Genomic DNA, 21,377 nt, shown 5'->3' with positions numbered 1-21,377 from the left:
AAAATATGGAAGTGAGAGGGTGAGGGTTCAACTTACCTTCCTAATTAGGATGACAATGGTTGATGAAGCGAAGTACCTTACGGACGTATGGAAAGGGTGGATGCATAGAGAGAGAGAGAGCTATTGAGAGAGTGCACGTGGGTGAAGTGGTGGTGGTAGCAGGAGACAGACTGAAGGAGTAGAACAGACTGGTGGAAGATATGAGTGAGAGCAGCGTTAGAGTGGAGCAGATGGGCGGCCCTGCTGGTTCAAGAATGTGTGTGGAAGATCCTTACCATAGGCCAGCCACCTTGCTGGGTAGTGGCTTTAGAGACGGTACTGTACGCTGGTGAGGTAACTTTACCGTGCAGGAGGAGTGCACAGGTGAGGGCCAGCAGGAGCTGCTGTACCATGTCGACGGTCAGCGGAAGGAACGAGGTATGGACGCGCGTCAGTTTACCTCCTCAGTCCACACCTCTGCTCTCCACCGGCGCCTGCGCCACCCTCCTGCTTCACGCTGTCCAACACTCGTTCCCATATGACGAAAACACTCGAGGATATTAAGATTATACTGCGTTTGAGAGTTGCATGTCTCCCTTCGATATTCGGTGAACCACCAGAATTTATACGAGAAATAAACGGACGTAATAGTTCACTACATAAGTCCCTCCGGGGTTTGTCTCGCCGCGTAGAACGATGACGTCCACGTATGTTATTGTTACAACTTGTCATCGAGGAAGATATAACACCATCAGTGGCTTCACAACTGTCAAATTAGAGATTTTGTGTATTGACCTGAGGTATAAATATATGACTTCGTTGTGCAGGGAGGGAGAGAGAGAGAGAGAGACACCCCCCACCTAATGATTACGATAAGATTTAGCCATGAAGTAGAATTAGACTTTTCAAACGACGGTCCGCGTCACTAAAGCCATCTTTCACTCTTCCAAGTCTCTGTTGTTCCAATTACCTTCAGTACAGCGTCGATAGCCACCATTCAGCCAGTCTCCTAAATGTACCACTCTGTAATCACTGCTTTTATTGTGGATTTCCATCATTTTCATAGAAAGACAAAAGGCTTCCTTTTCTCTCGCACACTTAAACACGTCGCCAAAGACAGGAGCCGACCACAAGCACTCGATGTTCTACTCTGAAAGTGATAATTAGCAAGACCTAGATTTCATCAAACATGAAGTAGCAATATGAAGTATACCACTAGACCCTAGGATGCGTAAATGATTGAGTGATTAGATAAATCTGGATGACTGTCTATACAACAAAAGCTACAGGAAGAGATGTGACAGTGGGGGTGTGGGACGGTGATATTGGCCTGGTTCAACTCGTCACTGGCGAGGAGGAAGCGTTGTCCGAGCTTGGTTAAAATCCCTTGGGTTACGGGGATGATGAAATATTAATGCGTTGATGACCTGGTAGTGCGTTGATGACATGTCGGCTGACTCGCCGAAGGAGTGGAACTGGCTGACCAACCCTTCCTCAACAGAACGCTCTCACCGTAACAGGGCGCCGCTGTGAATCCCCACCGAGTAAATATATATATCATTGCTGAGGTAACAAAGCTATGGGTGGAATGTTACAGAAAAAAAATAATTAGATCCTGAAACACAGTCAGTGGTGAGGTAGGCGTTGTAAACAAGGCATACACATTTCGTAAGAATTATCCGAGACAAATTCACGTACCTTATGAAATCTAGTCTTGCTAAGTTAAACATTCTAAGAATCATATGAATTTTCGTATTTCAAAATAAACGCCAGGTTGTCAAGAGATGTGTACAATATTCTAGTCCACAGTGAATGGAATTGTATGTTACGGCTGAGGCGTAAGTCGCATTGCAAGATATAAAGAGAAGTGCTGTTTGATCTGTGAAAGACATTCTTAAATGAAGGCAGAAAGAGTGAGAGAAATTGACTTAACGAAAGCATACAGGTAACACTATACGTTACTCCATAAGCTGCATCAGTATAACTAAAAAGTCCTGGAAATGAACGCTATTATGATTTTCAATCGGCCAAATATCTGAACTTCTTGGTTATGAAGGCCATTGGTGGCTGTCCTAAAAAAAAAAAAAAAAAAAAGAAAAGAAAGAAAAAATACCGCTATTTGCTTAACTGTGATCAATCTCGCTATTCAGTCTCTGCGTTTGGAATTGGTAGAATTCAGCTGACCCAGCTAACGCGGCTCCCACAGCCCCAGGAACGAGTAAGTAATCCGTGCGCAACCGTAGTAACATCTTAACTACAGAATGCGAACCAGTGAATCACTCTTTCTCCTTACAGTCCTCTCCCAGCCGACAGCCGATGCTAGTCACCCCCAGAAAGCCATGCAATGCCAACTTCAGTCTTAACAGAATGCGTTCCTCCCTTCTCAATGACCTTTACATTCCAATTAAGATGTCCCACTCTCATGCATGACACCAGCCACTTCAAGGTCAGTCTCTGTCATTAGCAGGTGTCCAATAATCAATCACTGAGTGGGTGGTTTTTCTTTTTGGTAAACAAAAAAAAGGTAAAAAGTTTTTTCTTATGTTAGCTGAGACGGCATGAGGCCCTATATATATATATATATATATATATATATATATATATATATATATATATATATAATAGCCTTAGTCAGGTACCCACTTTATCGACCAACCTCGAAAGTGGATGAACAGCTGGGTTGATTGTGGACCGACTGTCATAACCAGGATTCGAACCTATGCGCTCGACCCTGAGTGGCCCGTGAAAGCGTCAAGATCGGGAACGCTAACCGTCACGCCACTGGAGTCTGGTCCAGTGTCCCTTGTGCTGGCTCTCGACCTCCCCGTTCACCTATTGACTATAGTCGCTGCTCACCAGACTTGCTCTTTATCGTGCATAACAACTACGATGTACCTAAACTATCAAATTTTGCAATTACAGTATGTAGTCTAATCGTATGTATTGTGAATTCTGGGTTGATAACCAAGTAGTAGTCTACAGCCATCAAATGCATCAACATACAAACCACTACATAACTATGAAATGGAATTAATTCGCTTGTACATAGTACTTCACGATGTTAATGACGTTTGATTTTAGCCATCCATCATCATTTAGTTAAAATTATTTCGATTATTACCAAAGTACTGCCTCGTACATGTAACTGTAGTTATGTTACTGGTAAAGTCAATTGCTTTAAATGTAGTTTTGTTCTGTTTTTCTTCTTCCTTGTGACCAGGGGGACGGTTTTGCTGATAATCATACTTCTTTATTTGAGCTGAACTCTGACCTCACGCTTATGTGGTCTTAAACAACGGACATCATTTTTCTATATTTTCTGGCGTATTGATCATTAGATGATGATAAGCATTGAATTCAAGAACACGCATCAAACTGCAGGAGGGCATTCTCTCTCTCCACAGGGCAATCTGATGCCCGTAGATCAGTTACCCAGTGAAGGGTCGGAGGAGGAGAGCGTTTAAAGTGTAACGCCTAGCTCACACAGCTCCGGGCCCACAACCAACTACTATTCCACTTTTCACTCTTAGTTTCCACTGAGTGATCATCCAACAGCGATAAAAAAAATCTACTTCGATTTTTATTGTTATGCGTGTGTGTGCGCGCAAGATGGCCCAAAACTAAACACATTTTGAAAAGTATACATAATTTTTTATTAGAATCATTTGACTCCGAATTCATTTATTACATAAAAGAAAGCTATAGAATTGTCAGCTCACACCAGCCATTGAGGTATCATCTTTCCAGTTAATATAATTATCAGCAATTGTCGAAAAAAAAAAAAAAATAATCCTAATTTCTGCAGCTCCTTACAAGCCAACTAAGTGCCTTCACCACAGTGACCCGTCATATCACTGGAATTTACATACCAGTTCAGAGATCAAATTAGCATGAAAATCAGAGATTCAACTTTGACATTTGAGCACAATACATAAAAAAAAAGAATAAGGTATTTTGAATACCTCTCATCAACTCACGAACTGTAATAACTCTACAAATAGAAGAATGCTCTCTGCTTCCACTGCTGAAGCAAGTGACTTTCGCACATCACTGCAGATGTAGTTCTCTTAAGCGGAACTGACTCCGCCTGCTAGCAGTTCCACCGTGGACAAGAAGTCGCCTTCGTCAAGACTGTATCACCATTAATGGACAGTCGGGAATACCGTTTTGTCAAGGTACTTCTTGTTCAATAAGCTTCCATCATTTCCCTGGCTCCTGCCTGAGCGTATGCAGCCTCCATGTACCGCTAGCCCCATAAAAGAGATTCTCGGGTTATATGATGATGATAATACATGCCTCTTTCCGGATCCATTTAATAGCATCTTCATGTGTCAACCCGTACACCCTGTGCGTCTAGAAGTCTCTCAGCAGTTCTCCTCCCTCTGTGACGCTGCTTTTCGTCGGATGCCAAGACATTACAGGAGTTATGGCTTGAACAGCGAACGTCATGTGGTTATCCCTGGATACAGAGAGGCGAACAATCACTGTAGCAGTGGCTGTAGCTCCTCCCTTCTGTTCACTGCTTTCAACCACCACTGGATGTAACTGAAATGATAAAAAAGAAAAAATTTATGTATAGAAAACCAGTACTGATGGTACAGGAATGATGCAGAGAGTATGAAGACTCTTTCGTCTCATTCACGGGTCAAATTACAGGACTATGATTCTTGTTTTACCCAAGGATGATGGTTGCAGCGGCCATGAAGGCGGCAGCCATGAGGAAGGTGTGACCAGGGTGGTTGGCGGCGAGGAAGACCGGGTACGTGCAGTCAAAAATCACCGACCCCGCCAGCAGCGACACTTGCGCCATGGCTGACATCACCGTCAACACACGACCTGCCAAGCACAAAAACAAACGTAATGCAATTTTTCTCAGCATGCGATATCTGTATTCCTTATATAACACCCTGTATCTTTACTTAAAGATCCCAAAGGTGAATCCTACGACTACTAATAATATGGTAAATAGGCGTTGCAGATGGTTCATCGTAAAATCCCTTGTTAATACCTCGTACAGTAACTCGCTACGGCCCACATCTCGCCTCTTAGCCATCACTTGTAACCGCCCTGTCGAATTTCATGGGTGCCATCGATACACATCAACCATTGCAGCGAGCTACGAAAGTTTATTTCCGCTTACGTAATCAAAGGAGATCCTGCAAAATTGTACATTGATACCACAGTATCGGTGTTTGCCTACCCAGCATTTAAGGATTCAAAGGAGATCCTGCAAAATTGTACATTGATACCACAGCATCCGTGTTTGCCTACCCAGCATTTAAGGATGCCATTGTTTTTATCCGGTAGAATGTACAAAGATGCCTAGCCGCAGTATTCACTTCCATCCTGTATCAGAATATACATATATACCTTACCTTACCACCGTTATACCTTACCTTGTTCGTCCTTGGCTACTAGGCTCGTGATGATGGACCTCAGAACAACGAAGAGGTACTGCCCAAACACGTCCAAGAAGGGAACTGTTGGAGACGAAGGAGTATGGATCAGTTCCATGGGCTTTAAGCATCGCTAGAAAGCAAAGAGGTTATGACTATAAGCTAGTCATATTCGCAAGTAAGTTTATAAGGCACTGGGGAACGCGCAGGACGCTTGGATGTTTGGTTGGTTATTTAGATTTCAATAAGGCCGTATGAGGAACATACCATAAAACTATTTTCCTGACTGCCTTGAAATGGCAGACTTTCAAAATATAAACCTGATCCAGATGCCCAATCCGAAGCACAGTGTTCTTCAGAGGACTATAAGGATTTGACCAATCGTTGACAAAAAAACAAAGTATAATCAGTTTACCCAGCAGGTAGATAAACTACTACTTGAATCCAATCATCCAGCTCTGGCGTTATTAGCTTCAAATCCATAACATTCTACCATATTCCAGTCTAGAGAAACTGGTATCATTTGATCCATACGTTTGAAATCATAAAACCAAATCTGTAAGGAAGTCTTGACGGACCATCATCAGATTATCATTAGGCAAAGGTTTTCATTAAGTGCAAGCTGAAAACTTGGATAATTTGAATGAATTTCTGACCTGTGTATACATTTCACCTGTTGGAGAATTAGCACTAACCGAGGAAGACTAGTTTGTGGGAGGTAGTGAGGGCGAGAAAGGTGAACGCGACCACCCTTGAGATTCCACCCAGCAGACCCAAAGCGCCATCACTCATCCCAAAGAGCCACACTAGTCCTGGCAGCACCATCAGCAGCGACATGCCATTGACCAGGTTCTTGAAGGCCAAATACTGCGAGTACTGAGTGAGGGTGAAGCCTAGCTTGTCTTGCATATACAGGTACAACAAATCGAATTCAGCTGTGGTTTTGTGCCGTGAAAAGAATAAAGAATGAGAGTAGTGTGTGTCCGTTTTCTGTAATACGTCTACGTAATACTATTCAACACTCATACAAGCAAAGAAATTTTTATCTTAAACTTCTACATTCATAAAAATCATCGTATAAACTATTTGGATGATAATGAAACATGTAAAAATTGAGAAAGCTTATCAAAGCCGTCAGTATCAAGTTAAAACCCTAAAATAGAAATATCTTGGATAACTTTTTCAAAGGATTTTTAAAGACGATGCTTCCACAGCGTGTATGGTACTTGTGTAGTACAGTGGTTACATAGTTGCTTATTTGTTTTTCAAGCCTATCGACATACAAAAAGTTTCTCCAAGCAATATTGATAATAAGAAAAAAACAAACTCATAGCTTATTACACTTCAGATAAACTAATATGTGATAATGATTAGGTCCCGGGGTTATCATGACCCCGTGATACAAATCTCATTCAAAGTTATCAATGCAAACTACAACACTATGGAAACTCAGATACCTGTACTATGTTATCTAAATTTACCACTCAAAGTACCTAGCAACCAAATACAATGGTTCATAAATATGGACATAAAGTATTATCCCGCTATGTGATAAGTTCATATTTTATTCTTCCTTTTTTGTTAAAGTATTATCCCTCTATGAGTTCATATCTTACCTTCTGAATAAACTATTTGAAGTGTGTTTATGACAATTTACATTGTTACAAAAATGGAAGCATTCTTTATATGCACTCTCAATAATCAGCGTAAAGATCTTTTGCCAAAAGAATCATGTGATACATTTGATAAAATGAATCCGTAAAGCGAACCGGAAAGTTTTTTGGTCATTTTACAAACCCCTTTCATTCACATCACAGTAGTGTTTTGGGAATCCTCACAACCATTACATGTTAGTATTTCTCCTTGAGTGCACCTACCGGAGTAGACGATAGCGATGAAGAAGTCGGAGAACAAGAGCAGGACGACCATCACACGCACACCCGCGGCTCGCTTGCGGAAAGTTATGGCGACCGCGTTGCTGAATTCGCCTAAGAGAGACATAATCGAGGTACACCGTCGAGCGTTGTCCAGCCCAGCACCGCCTGTCGCCGGCCTAGTCGTCCTGTCGCGAACCACGGAGTAGTCGGGCAAGAAGAAGATGATGTACAGCGTCGCTGCGACAATCACGCCCTCGCTAGCTAGATGTTTGGATAAGACGAACGTGAATTCCTGCTAACGTCATCATAATTCATATTCCTCACTATCATACGGTACACTGTTACATTACCTGATATGAGTGAATATCATTGCATATTTACAATTTTAACTAAAACTACTATCGTTATTTATATGTATAGTATAGGAGCAGCAGAACATGATGACGTATCCTTATAAAAATGAAAAAAGTTCTGTGGAACTCATGTCGCCTATAGTGTAGCATGATTTAGGAGTGAAATGTTTGACGTTAGACCTTTCTAGCATCGTAATATCTCAGACAAAATCGAGAAATGAGCTATCGGTTCTTGTGCCATTTAATTCTTTAGATGCCGGGAAACAACTGTATTAGGTTTACTGCGTATCTGATTCATGGTTTTCAAGTGGTGACTTAAGTTTATTCAAAGGTTAAAGTGTGATTTCCGACTACGACGAAACGGACGAAGCGATCTCAAAGTGTCTGTCATGTAGGCTCGGCCGGATATCTGGGATGGGGTCGACCAGCTGCAAGCATACTCAGGGCGCTACCGCTTGCTTAAGTTAGGGTATATGAATCACATGCACACATCTGGTCGCTGCTTATGCAGGCGACACAAAAAGCCATACATTCAGGAAGTACCACAATGAGGGTACCTAAAAGTAAAAGCAGCCGTAGCCTATCATGTTCACTGAAATAGGTATCGAAAATATAGAAATATAATCGTTGATGGATTCGACGTTCTTCTGTAACTATACTCAATGTTTATTCTTTGATAACGTTTGAAGTAAATTACGATGTTGATTTAATTCTAGATATATCCTCACTTCTACATAATATCACAATAAGATTTCTTCGTCTAATAATTTATCCAATGTCGTTCGGAAATTCGTAGCACTGAATGCCATTGTGAGAAACATTATCATAAAACAGATTTTTGCGCAAATTAGTTATATGAATAATGTTTGTAACTATTCCTTGCACAAATGTTGAACTGGATATTTCAATTTCATAGCTGTCTCCCTTGAACTGAATCCAAATATGCTGCGCAGTTTTTGAAAACTGAAAAGAATATTACGTTGTTCTGTTGATAACTGAATAGTAGATCTTAGTTAATATCTCTTACATTAAAAGCGACGGCTCTTTCTGCATAATCACTATCCAGTAGAATGAGTCCATTCATTGTAGTCATGTTTTATGGTGATAGGAGAAGGATTTCTATAACAATAATACAGTAGTGTAATAGACACTTGCCTAGGAAGAGGTAGGAGTGACGGCGTATGAGGTACGCGCTGACGAGCTGCAGGGCGAAGGGTCCCGCGGCGTTGCCAAGGAAGAGCATACCCTCCACCAGGGCCAGCTTAGCCGTACGTTCATCTGACCGAGCGAGGCTCACCACGTAGCTCGATACTGAGGACTCATTACGAACACAGTTGACACCAACATCTCATCAAATCATCGTATAATTATATTATGAATTACATACTCGTGTTATAGATTATGTATGATGGATGAGTCCAACTACAGTAATGATAAATCATGACTCATTGTTTTTCTGTATATCAGTCAGAAGGAGGTATATGCTGGTCCCGTCTGTCCGTCATAAGAGCTTTAGTATCATATAGTTCGTAAAATTAAGCGCCTGCCATACAGTAAATTTCCTCCAACCCACGAAACAATTGGCGACTCTCACTCTGCCAGGTTGTGTCAAAACAGCTCTGACTCTTAGGTAGTCTGAAGTCGTACAAAAGCTAACATTAATATAAAAAGAAAATCTTTCTTCTTTTTGCGGTTTTATGGTTAAAAAAATCACCAAATGCGAATAACCTAACCAAAGGCAGTGGACTAACCTTAAAGACAACGAAACCTCCAGTAGCCCCATTGAGAGCGGCGCCAAGGTAGAGCAGATCAAGGGTGAGTGAGGGCACGGCGGCGACCACCAAGCATACCAAGTGCAGCGCCAGTGACCCCAAAAACGGCGCCAGCATCACCACCTTGCGCGAGTATCTGTAACATCGATATACGCTCCTCTCACTCACCCGCGTCGTGGTGCTAGTTGGCCAAACTCATGATGGCCATTTTTAGGTCAAAGTGAAACTCCTAATCAACATACTTTGCAATGAGACAAAGCATAGGGTCTAAATACAAATTTTTAAATCGAAAGTAAAGCTCTTCTAGGTAATACAGGTCTTGAAACAAAGGGATGCAAATTTGGAATGGTATTGTTTGCAGGTAATTGTTGGCACCTTTATAAAAATTTGAACACCCTTGATTTAAGACAAAAAAAAAATAATATTGATATTACGTCGAATATATGAAAAATTATGACTAGAAAGGTAATTACCTCCGAAGTTAACCTAAAACATGCTAGACAATTCTAGATTAACTGTAGAAGGGAGAACATGAGGACTTGAGTAAATAAGAACATCGAAAATCCATAATATGAATAGTAACTCCAAAAACCTACCATAACCTTCTCCTGCGCCGAGAATTATTCATAGTTTGGTGTAGTGCTCGAGATATACCAGCGTTGTTTTCGTCCTCCACACGGTGGCCTATGTAAACAAGCTCGCGTTTAAAAGAACTTCCTATCCTAGCATTATCCACATCTGGAAGCTCCTAAAATAGTCATATTAATCCATCGTGTCATTTCTTGTTTTGCTGAGACGTTATTTAAAAGAATATTGTGCTGAACTTTGAAACGAGGACAGTCAGCTGTCCTACTACACTTCACAAAAAGCGAACGGTAACAGACCGTCACTGTCATGTTTTGTGAATAAAGTTGCAAGTAAAGTACATTTTGGCATCTAAGAGAAGTCAGGTGAGGTTTTCCGAGGCTTTGTTGATCTCTAAACATATATTCAAACCTACGTACCCCTTTTTCTTCAGTATCATCCCTGCTGTCGAGATATCTATTGGCGAAATGTATATTTTGCTTACTTTGAAATCAATTCCTCAAGTATGATAGCGTTCTACTGACTGTAGAAAAAAAAAAAAAACATGATTTTCACGATATTCGTAAAAAAGTTCAGGCCGCTGCATCCGTAAAATAAAACGTAAACCCCAAGGAACTTGAGCGTCTAACTATGAGACTAGCAAAACGGAAGCAACACCTGTCTAGGGCGGCGCCCAGCAGCTGTGAGGTCACCACAGCGATCAAGCCGGTCATGACGCTCATCCACATGACGCGTCGCACCGCCGCTACTTGCACACGCCATACCTCCTTGGCTACTTCCGGCTCCCAGCTCTTCTCACATACCTGCAGACGGGTAATGGAAGTCAGTTACCGTTCGCTGGTTACCGAGTCTGTTTTTCGTCTAAAATTGAAAAGATAATTGCTGGTTCCTAGTACTGTAACCTCTGAAAATAAGAAAATAGTTGCTGGTTACTTGATCTAGATCCCTAAATTTCACAAGTTAATGCCATTTTACCAAGTGATCAGTAACTGGCCAATAGCATTGTCCACATGTACTGTAGAGATCATCAGACTCCATCATTATCTTCTAGTCAAAATACACTCACCCAAGTGTACTGTGACCTACTTATACCACAGTGTATGCAGAATTCAGTATTGAAATCATCTGTTTCACTAACGAAGAACTTCCAGCTCTTGGGGAGGGCTGAATCGGGTTTCGACTCCTTATAACAATTCTCAACTCCCGACTATAGGTACGGAAGCTCCACATCTAAGATAGTCCTTGTCAGTTGTTACTGCATACCGACTTCTCTCCCATCCATCAACTTAAAATAGATTCTTCATCAAGCCTTGCATCAGCTTTCGCTCATCTTCACCCTTCATAACCTCACTCATGCCGTAAGCAAGTACCCCTTTTCCTCTCTCACTGCTTCCTGGAAAACAAATACACTGGTTTGACTCACTGATTCTGAGTAGTTGTCCCGACACAGCCTTGAGAAGATGAAGTCCTGCTGTACACTTAGTTGTACGGTGTATCCGAAACTGTACAGAAACACCGCCGGTTCCACGGTCAGCTTGAACATGTTGCTCCTGTGTCTTCTCACAATTCGGTACAGGTGAGATTTACTGCCTCAAGCTCCTGTTACCATCCATAACAGATGAAGTTTTCCACGGTGTGGAAATGAATGTTGGTGGACCTAGACACCCTAGAACGTAATCAGATTATAATAAGGCAGTGAACACAGCTAAAAAAAAATCATTTAAAACTACTCTTCGTACGTTATCTCCATCAATCAAAGCATTTATCAGTTCCAAGAAGAATACTGGTTACCACATAAAGAATCCTCATTCTTACGAGCTGTCCTAACCCGCCGGTAATTGTGGGACAAACAAATCAATTAGCTCCACTTTTACGGCGACGTGTGTGAATAAACTGTAGGTCATGAAATGAACCTTCAAATAGCATATCGTTGCTTCACGGAGGACGAGAATGTCTTGACACTACGCTACTTTATACTCCGTTACTGACGGAGGTGTGGCCGAAGCACCTTCCACTTTGACCCAGCATCTCAAACGCCACGGTATGCATTTTCAAGAGAAGACCTGAAGTAACCATAAATACCGCCTGGACAAACGAGTGAGTCAACAGTTCTACATTCATGCCACCATAATAGGGTTTCTACATCAAAAGTAAAACTATCAAGAGATGATGTTTACAGACTTCGGTCAGTATCATCATCGGATGACGAAAATAAGACAATAAATGAACGTTTGAAATAAGGCTGTCAAGATATCAGGTATCTAGTCCAGAAACATTACAAGGAGACAAAAAATAAAATGATGTTACCGCCAGCAATAATCAGGAGAACGTTATCAAATATGAGAGAGACATATCAGTTCCCAAGAGCAGTGCCACAACGCCCCTGAAAAAAAGTTCACTTCCGTCATCAGCAGCTATTACCGAGTCAGTCTCCTGGCTGGATGTAGTTACAGTTGACGTCTACGATGCCTTTGGGTTTCTTCCAGAAACAGTGTGCTTGTGTCGGTCAAGTGTGACGTGCGTTTGCGCGTAGGCGAGTATACGTATCGGCGGGGGGGAGGCAGACAGGATGACTTTGGCGGTGGACGCTCTTTTACCATCCCAACAACTAACTGTTGCCAGACAAACATTGTGTGATTACAATACCTATTATCTAAGTGTTACATCACTGTTACATAAGCAGGCAATGGCAGGCAATCACTCCCGTTTATAACGCGTCAATTGTGTCCGCTAATATCACTCCAGCCGAAAGAAGTATCATCAGAATAATACACTGCTTCCATAAACTTGAAAAACGATGGTTCAGTACAAATGGTCCTAGTTCCTGTCACGGGACGACACACTGAAACTCAACTGAAGGCCCTTGCTTTAATTTCTCATTAAAGTACACAAGTGGTTCAATTATGTTCTAGTAGGGTCAAGAGGTATATTCTTCACGTTTTGAGCTGAGTTTGTTTGACTGTCTGTCTGCTTATCACAGAACATTTGCAAGAATTATCAGGTTATCAGGACTTCCTCATCGTTTCCATCCGCTTTTTACATAATGACAAGATATTCGCAGCAGGACGGACATGTGTATTTATTTGTCTCAGTAAGCCTGTCTACAACTTCCAATTATCCCCAAATAAAACGAAAGACTTTCTAAGACGAAGACAAAACATGTCAACTTCCCTCCCAGCCTTGTTGCAACACCGTTCGGAGTGAGTTGCCCTGGAGCTTGTACATACAATATATGTAAGCAATGTGTGGGTGTGACACTACGCTTACAGGTGTGAGGAAACATATCTCGCGTTCACCGTGGCTCTTGGTCCAGGCCTTAGATGGATGGGACCGCTTTACTTTCGAGAATAAAACTTTTGACTATGAATTTCCCAAGTTGTTACGAAACGATGAGTACCGACACTCCCTCATACGCAATGCTGTTCGAATAATTCTTGTTTATATTTGTTAGATGTCTAATGTTAAATGTGGTTAATAGTGTCTCGTATAATCTTCCATTACGTACAACGCCTGTTATTCACTGTACACAATGCATTCTCAGCATCCTATAGTGGTACAGTCCTTGCTTATAATGGTTCGGAGGGGCTATGGCAGCCATCCCCCCTCTCAATTTGTTCCTTGGTGTGCTAAACTTATCCCTATACTTCTCAGCGTTAATTTAGGCCTGTTTCACCGTACTATTAAGCCAGCTTAGGCCTATTGCACTGTGCTACTAGTCCCCCTTAGGCATTGTAATGAGTCCAGCTTAGGTCTATTGCACCGTAGTGCAAGGTCACTTTTGGTGTACTGCACCATCGTATCTGAGCCAATATAGGCCTATTGCACCATAGCATTTGGCCAGCTTATATGCCTTTTGCATAGTTGCACCACCACAGTGCTTGCCAAATGTCACTCATCTCCGAAAATAAACAGATTTTTCTTAGTAGTGAGATGAAGTCGATTTAGTGACTCCCTTAAGCCCTGCTAGCAACGTGCCACACACACAAGTAAACGAAAAGATACGTTTGTAGTACCACGAGCTGACATTACGATCTTCTGTCCGTCCACCTGGTCTAAAATTCCTCACAAAGTCTCGGATGGACTGCACTACCTCGGCTCCTTGCCACTACCTCATGACATGCATACTGGCGTTGGCGACGTAGTGCAGATCCTGGCCACCAGTGGCGCACCGTGCGTGTAATATAGATTTGCTTCCTCATGCACCAGTCGCAGAAATTTGAAATTTTGATCTATCATTTTGTTTGATGTTTATATATGTCAATCTTTCTTTTTCTGTCATGCAGAGTAGCAAGGAAAAAGACAACATAATCATGAGCCTCGAACTGAATACGTCATTTAGCCTCCCAGTCAGACATCAAAAATGTATCTTATAAGTATAAATGCAAGTGAATTTGTGCATACCCATAGACAGAGTTGAAGGCAGTCAATAAAGATAATACTTTAGACAGCTGTTTCACTGTAGCCGGAATTAAATGCTCAGTTTTCGTCATATCAGACAAAAGCTGGTTCTCTCGAAGAGCCTAAAGCTAAGGTGTACTACATGAAAAGGAGGAATATTCTTCACTTTAGTTGCTATTATTCCCCGAAATATTCACAATGGGATTCATTTTTCTTCATAGCTGAAAGATGATTTTATGAGCCGAAATACTGACAGCTGGATTTATATCATAGTTAAACGATGATGTAATAATGGGGGAGAACACGTGCATATGTGAAATGATTTCAAAATTCACTCAACATCGCTGTCAGATAGATAGATAGATAGATAGATAGAGAGAGAGAGAGAGAGAGAGAGAGAGAGAGAGAGAGAGAGAGAGAGAGAGAGAGAGAGAGAGAGAGAGTTCACTGAAGGCACTAGTATTAGATAATTCCTATTGTCTCATTGTTGATAAAGAGGGTCACTTTGAGTTAGATATAGCGAGATATTACAGCATTAAAAATTTCATATTATCTATAGATAATGGATATCAACTTATAATATTATCATTATAAGTATTACTTGAAGAGGAACCATTAAATCAGTTTTGGAGCTTTGAAATGAGCATGCGCGGTCATCCTTGGTCCTTCTGCAGCAAGTTCCTACCTGCCTGGTAGTGTGAGATGCACGTTTTCCTGGTAACTCAGACTTGGAAAGGATATCTCAGTGAGTTAAGAAGGAACATGGTTATGTTCAGTGTCTCCAAAACTCGGTTTGCACACACACACACACACACACATATATATATATATATATATATATATATATATATATATATATATATATATATATATATATATATATATATATATATATATCTTTCTTTCATACTATTCGCCATTTCCCGCGTTAGCAAGGTAGCGTTAAGAACAGAGGACTGGGCCTCTGAGGGAATATCCTCACCTGGCCTCGTTCTCTGTTCCTTCTTTTGGAAAATCAAAAAAAAAATGAGAGGGGAGGATCTCCAGCCCCCCGCTCCCTCCCCTTTTAGTCGCCTTCTACGACACGCAGGGAATACGTGGGAAGTATTCTTTCTCCCCTATCCCCAGGGATAATATATATATATATATATATATATATATATATATATATATATATATATATATATATATATATATATATATGAAACTCCTCACAACTTTTCTATCAGTTTTGATAAATCTGTAATACATTTATAACAACGAGAATACCTTGGTAACCTCACGTTACACATATAGCTAAGAATACTTTAAGAAACTGGGAGTCCTATTTAAATGCCATAATTTCTTCAGTTAAGGGCCAGCCTCGATGCGTAGTTTGTCCGCGACTCTCATAAAAAGAGGAGAACGATAGGGTGAGTGAGGTGGCAAACGTTCTGGGTGAACTGTATGGAAAGATAAGTCACAATCTAAGCCAGAATATATGAAGTGGTCGAAGACACGGAAAAGTCTATGGGGCTTGATTGTAGATAGGGGTGAACTCTGGTTTCGATGTGTTTTATGTGATAGCTAAGAAGTAGGTTTGAGCCATTGTGGCCATTCTTCGTCCGCTCCTGTCGTCACTTTATAGGACGTGAAACGAGAAACGGGTATAAAATACGCTACCTGATATCAAGAATTTGTTCTTACCCCTTGTACTACTTCTGATTAGATTGGCGCTTTTGAGTAATGAGCGCACACGAGCCACATCTCAGACTGAAGTTATCGACCTTAGACCGTGAAAAAACTGCTGTCGTGTCCGTGTCCGGGTGGTGTCGGCTGCAAACAGTTCATTGGTGTCGGCTGCAGCCGGTAATAAAAGACTATAGCCAGATCTGGCATCCTCAACAAATTATCATCGATTAAAACTGTTTGAGTTATCCCGTTGGTGTTGATGGAATACGGGAATATCCTATCTCTCTCTTTCTCTCTCTCGATTTTCTAAAAGTATTGCTTATATCCACTTGTTTTTGATCCTTGAAAGAACCGTTTGAGTTTAGGAATGAAAGTAGAAGATTCGGTGTGCTCGTTTTATGGCATCATTGCTTCGCTTGGAGGACCTATTCTTTACACGGTGCGGGAGATATCATTCAGATGACTCCCTAAGTATATCATCATCTCGCGGTGCCTCACGGACCCATCAGTGTACAGTGTGCAAAGTGCACCTCGTAAATTGTGTTTCTGGGGAAAGACATGTTGAAAGTTGTCGTCATCATACCAATCATGATCCTGTTTATGAATTACCATATATACGAAGGTCAACGTTTCCGGAGTTTGATCAAGAAAGCAAGAGATCAATACGATTGCTTGCAATTTGATAACGAGACGTTTGCCTCAATCATTTGGTTAGCTGGCGTTCACGAGCTGCAGCTCAGATAGGAGGTTAACTATACAAAAACATTCCAATAAAATTGTTTGTAAAGAGAGAGATGCCTTTGTTTTGGGGTGGGGGTTAAGGAATATGGCCCTCCTTATCGTATACTAAGCAACTAAAAATCACTGTAAGCTTCACGACCCAAGCTGCACAGACTGCATCGTAGGCAAGAGCGTTAGTATTCAGACACTTTTACCTTCAAACCTACGTGGGGAGACAGTTAAGCTTGGGAGTACTGATGTTCCCACACCCCGTCCAGAACAATTGGCAGCATCACCTCCATTTACCCGACTAGGCTACGAAGTGTTACCACGGGTCCGTCCCTGCCGCTAATAATGACGGTAGCGAGATATTGCTGGTGTTTCTCGTCTTAGTTCTCACATACGTGACTGGTCAATCGTGCTGGTATAATAGTTCATGAATATATTTGTGCCTTTAAGTTCGTTAAAACTATTCTCTCTAAGGATTGTTGGTTATTTCTCGCGGGAGCTAGGTAGCGTCAGGAACAGTAAATTGAGTCTGGAGGGGAAAAATATATCTCCGTTTGGCCCCCTTTTTTTTTTTTTTTTTATTTTCCTACAATTGGAAAGTAACACAGGAGAGAGGGGGGATAGAAACAACACTACACACCGGATACGTTGGTAGTATCCTTTCTCCCTCATCACCAGGAATAAACCTAGCTCATGTGATGTACATTCTTAGAATAATTTTGGTAATTATTCACTTTGGAGAATGAGTGTCATCTACACTGCAAATCTTATACGTAATTAGTCATTTTGTCTATTTTGTTTCATCACTATACATAAGTCGTTCTTGTAAACTTTCGTGTATTCTTGTTTCCTGTGTTTTGTAAATATTGTAGCATGTGCATGAGAGCGAAGAAACACACACACACACACACACACACACACACACACACACACATGACTCACCCTACGCCTCTTCATAGCACCTACGTATGGAGACCATGAGTCAGGTATGGGCCACAGGGTCATACACATGAATCACGTATCCCAAGTGTATCAGTGGAAACCCTATCCTTATGAACAGGCTACACATTACGTCTTCGACATATGAAAATTTGTCAACTAAGCTAGACATCAGATGAGGGCCTTTGTTCCTGCTCACAAGAACTCTCGTCCCCAGCTCCAGCAACAACAGGTCGGTCCTCTAAACACTGTCAGCACATAGTGCGAGCATGACAGTCTTACTCTTTTCAGTATGATTGTTGAATCCTTTGAGTACGATTGCTCAACCACTTAAGTGTGATAGTTTAATCCTTTAATCTGCCGTTATAGAGAAGCAGATGGTAATGACTGAATGAAGGCAGCAGACTCGTATGGTGAGTGAATACCAGATGCCTCTCTCAACAGGAGGAATACTAGATCATCACTAACGACGGAGAGAGAGAGAGAGAGAGAGAGAGAGAGAGAGAGAGAGAGAGAGAGAGAGAGAGAGAGAGAGAGAGAGAGAGAGGACTTGAACCCTTAAAGTATGATATTTCAACCCTTGAGTGCGATATGTTATCTACTAATACTTTTGATCTCGCATTTTGATAGCTTAACACATCGAGTACAATTGCTTTTTACTTTCAATACGATGGCGACACCATTATTATTACCCAGCTCCTTAAGTATGGTGCCTTACCCTTTATGACACTCGAGCAGAAGCACAATAGTATGTAAACAGACAAGTAAACCCATTTTACTTAAGCACTTGAGGTGGGGTCGTGGAGAGACGGTGATGACGAAGCCAGCAACGGTGGTTCTGGGAAGAGAGGAAATCCCGTCACTTGCTTACAGACGCTACTAGCGGGCTGGTAGGTGGGTGCTTCATATCTATGAACAATGATTACATCTCTCTATACATACGGCTGATTGTAGGGGGGGAGGGGGAAATTACAAGTGCATGTCGACAGTTTTTCTTGATATGGACAATGGTTACGATAAAGAGCAAAATCTCCGTACCCTTTCAGTACTACTTATCAGCTTTACGCCTCGTGATACAAATATATGATGTCACGTGGTGCCATAGGTTACACAGCCCCAGTGACTGATAACGCAGTTTCTCGAGCGTGCTAAACGAGCATGAATTCAGATACGTTAACAGTTGAACCATTAAGATTTCTGAGTGTTTTCGGAAATACGAAAATCAGTCAGTCAAATCTTCTTTAACTTCTTTATTGGCTTTTGTTCAAGCTGCTTTTTTCATCATAGTCACCTCTGCTCACATGACACACACATCGCTACTCATTAGTGAGGTTAGAATTCAGAATCCGAAATTTTATTCTTGTGAGATCACGTACCCCAACGGAAAGGTGCCTGTGTTAAGGTGGCGTCGCAAGGCGTCACTTAATTATCTTATATTCACTTTATTTCGAAAGTTTAGGAGTCTTATTGATACGTTCTATTAATGTTAACGCTAATATTAATGCTAACGTTGTATGTGTTGCGGTAAACAAGAGCACAAACCTGCCCTAATGTTAACGAAATCGTTCATGTCAGACAACTCTGCTTGATTTCTCGTATGACAAGATCATGTGTGCAAAGAAAAAAAAAAATATTGAATAGATGATCTCTATTAAATGTTAATATATATTTCTTTATATTTTTCATTTCATGTTTTCTATATATTTTCTGTTGTTTGATTATTGATATTTCTGAGTTCCACGTCTTCCTCGTCCCACACAGGCCCGGGGCTCCATGGGTTTCGACCCTGGTTTCCTCGTTCTCTAGGCGGGGCTGGGCGGCGGGTGCGGCGCAGTAGCGCGATGGAGCGACCCTAGAACACAAAGGTACGACCCTTGTGTATGATGGCCCGTCCATTGACATATTCCTTAGAAGTCAGTTTAAAGGCAAAACCATCATACCCAAGGGTTGAGACGTCGCGTTCAAGGGTCGTGCCGTCGTGCTCAAGGGTCGTACTGTCGTGCTCTTGGGTCGTTCCGTCGTACCATCTCTCACTCAACCCATCTCTTTGTTCTTAGTTCCTCTCTGTTTGTTGTCTGTCTGTCTGCCTTTTCCGTCCACTTTCCTTCCCTTCATTTCTTACAATTCTTTCCCTTATGCACTATTATTCACATTTTCTACGTACCTTTATTTCATTCTCCCTATCATTTTTTCCCTTCCAAACTGCCTCGCTATCTTTCCATTTGTCCTTCACTCTGTTCTTCTCTCTCGATTCGTCACCTCACCCCATTACTTTCCCCGTCCATACTCACACCAAATGGTGTCCACTGCTGCCCGGGCTGGTCCCCACACCAACAGAGATGGCACCTCCCCCTCGGACCGCCGGCTTGGCACTGACCCCTGGCTTCCTGAAGGCAAGGTCGACACTCTGCAGCAGATGACTGGTACGACTGACATCACTCCACTAACCAGATTCATCAGTCTTGCCAGGAGATCGCTTGATGGCTGATAACCACAATCTTATCTTCTCAACGCGATATGAAAGCTAGTTACCCTATCTGGGATGACATGAAGTGCTACTCACTTTCTCAACAGCGGAATCCAACGTTTCAAAGGATTGTCATTAGTATATTTTTTTCATAGCAGGATTGATTTTTGCAACATAAGGTTTTACAGCCCTGCAGGCTGGCAAAGAGCAGAGACTCCCTAGTCCTTTAGGGTAGAAATACTCCAACGTTACCTTGGCAAAGAACAGAGACACCTAACTGTTTCCGAGTAGCTTTGGAATTCCAATGGGAAAGTGGAGCTAAATTCCGCACTAAGACTTCTGAAACACATGAGCGAAGACGTTTGAGGACTTTTTTTTTTTTTTATGTTCGTGGGGGCAAATATTCCCGATCTAGTGACAGAAACTCCTCTATTTTCATTGCCTGTCTTTTTTTCTAACTTCATTTACTCTCCATTTCAGCGCTGAGAGACATCACAATCGCCATAATTCCTAATGTGTGGGAAGTGTATTGCAAGACAAACTGTATTTCGTAGTCAACTATAGGCTTATGTCGTTACATAAAAGAAGGCAGGTTACAGATGAGCTGTAACAAGCAAGAGTACCTGCTCAAGGAACTGACTTATATGTAGACTTCTTTATGTTTCACCTCCCTTTACTTAATGATAACATTCAGGGTGTAAATGTAGCAAAATTGTGCCACTTGATTGTTAATGGTGAAGATTTACGAAATTGTGTCACGGGGCAGAAAAAGTATGGAGACGAAGCTGTGAAGATAAGGTTTTTACAGTGTTATGGAGCCATGGATGGCGAAGATAAGGTAGGATATAGTTAAGATATAGATAAGAGCCAGTTTTGGGATGGTATAGTTAAAGTAATTGAGATGGGGAAGAATTGAAAAGGCCTAGTAATGATCAAATGATTATGGATTTAAAATTCAAAATTTGCAGACGAGACAGATTTACAAGAACAGGAATGGACTGAAGTTATAAGAGATGGAAAAATAATGTAGAAAAGAACTAGAAATAGGGAAATAAAAGGTAGGAATGAGTCAAACTTGAATTAGGTGGGACTAAGGCAGATTTAAAAGCTGGGAATTGGAGCAGAGTTGACAATGGAAAGAAAAGGCTAATGAGAGCTACGTCACGAACGGGTGAAATTATTTCTTACTGATTATTTTTTGCGAAGAAGCT

At 41.5% G+C, this 21,377-nt stretch overlaps 1 protein-coding gene across 1 annotated transcript; it reads right to left on the bottom strand.

Annotated features, from left to right (window-relative positions):
• Nucleotides 1-3,608: 3,608 nt before the first annotated feature.
• On the bottom strand, nucleotides 3,609-20,128 carry LOC139760090 (lysosomal proton-coupled steroid conjugate and bile acid symporter SLC46A3-like). The gene is made up of 10 exons (XM_071682913.1): nucleotides 19,991-20,128; nucleotides 11,386-11,628; nucleotides 10,620-10,765; nucleotides 9,357-9,513; nucleotides 8,757-8,923; nucleotides 7,253-7,509; nucleotides 6,071-6,310; nucleotides 5,376-5,459; nucleotides 4,656-4,815; nucleotides 3,609-4,524 (listed from the first exon to the last, which is right to left on the bottom strand). The coding sequence occupies exons 2-10, from the start codon at nucleotides 11,503-11,505 to the stop codon at nucleotides 4,461-4,463; spliced, it is 1,395 nt and encodes a 464-aa protein (XP_071539014.1). The 5' UTR covers nucleotides 11,506-11,628; nucleotides 19,991-20,128; the 3' UTR covers nucleotides 3,609-4,460.
• Nucleotides 20,129-21,377: the final 1,249 nt, after the last annotated feature.

This window comes from Panulirus ornatus, chromosome 35, assembly GCF_036320965.1.
Source record: "Panulirus ornatus isolate Po-2019 chromosome 35, ASM3632096v1, whole genome shotgun sequence".
Classification (NCBI taxonomy): Eukaryota; Metazoa; Arthropoda; class Malacostraca; order Decapoda; family Palinuridae; genus Panulirus; species Panulirus ornatus.
This window is presented reverse-complemented; position numbering and strand designations above follow the sequence as displayed.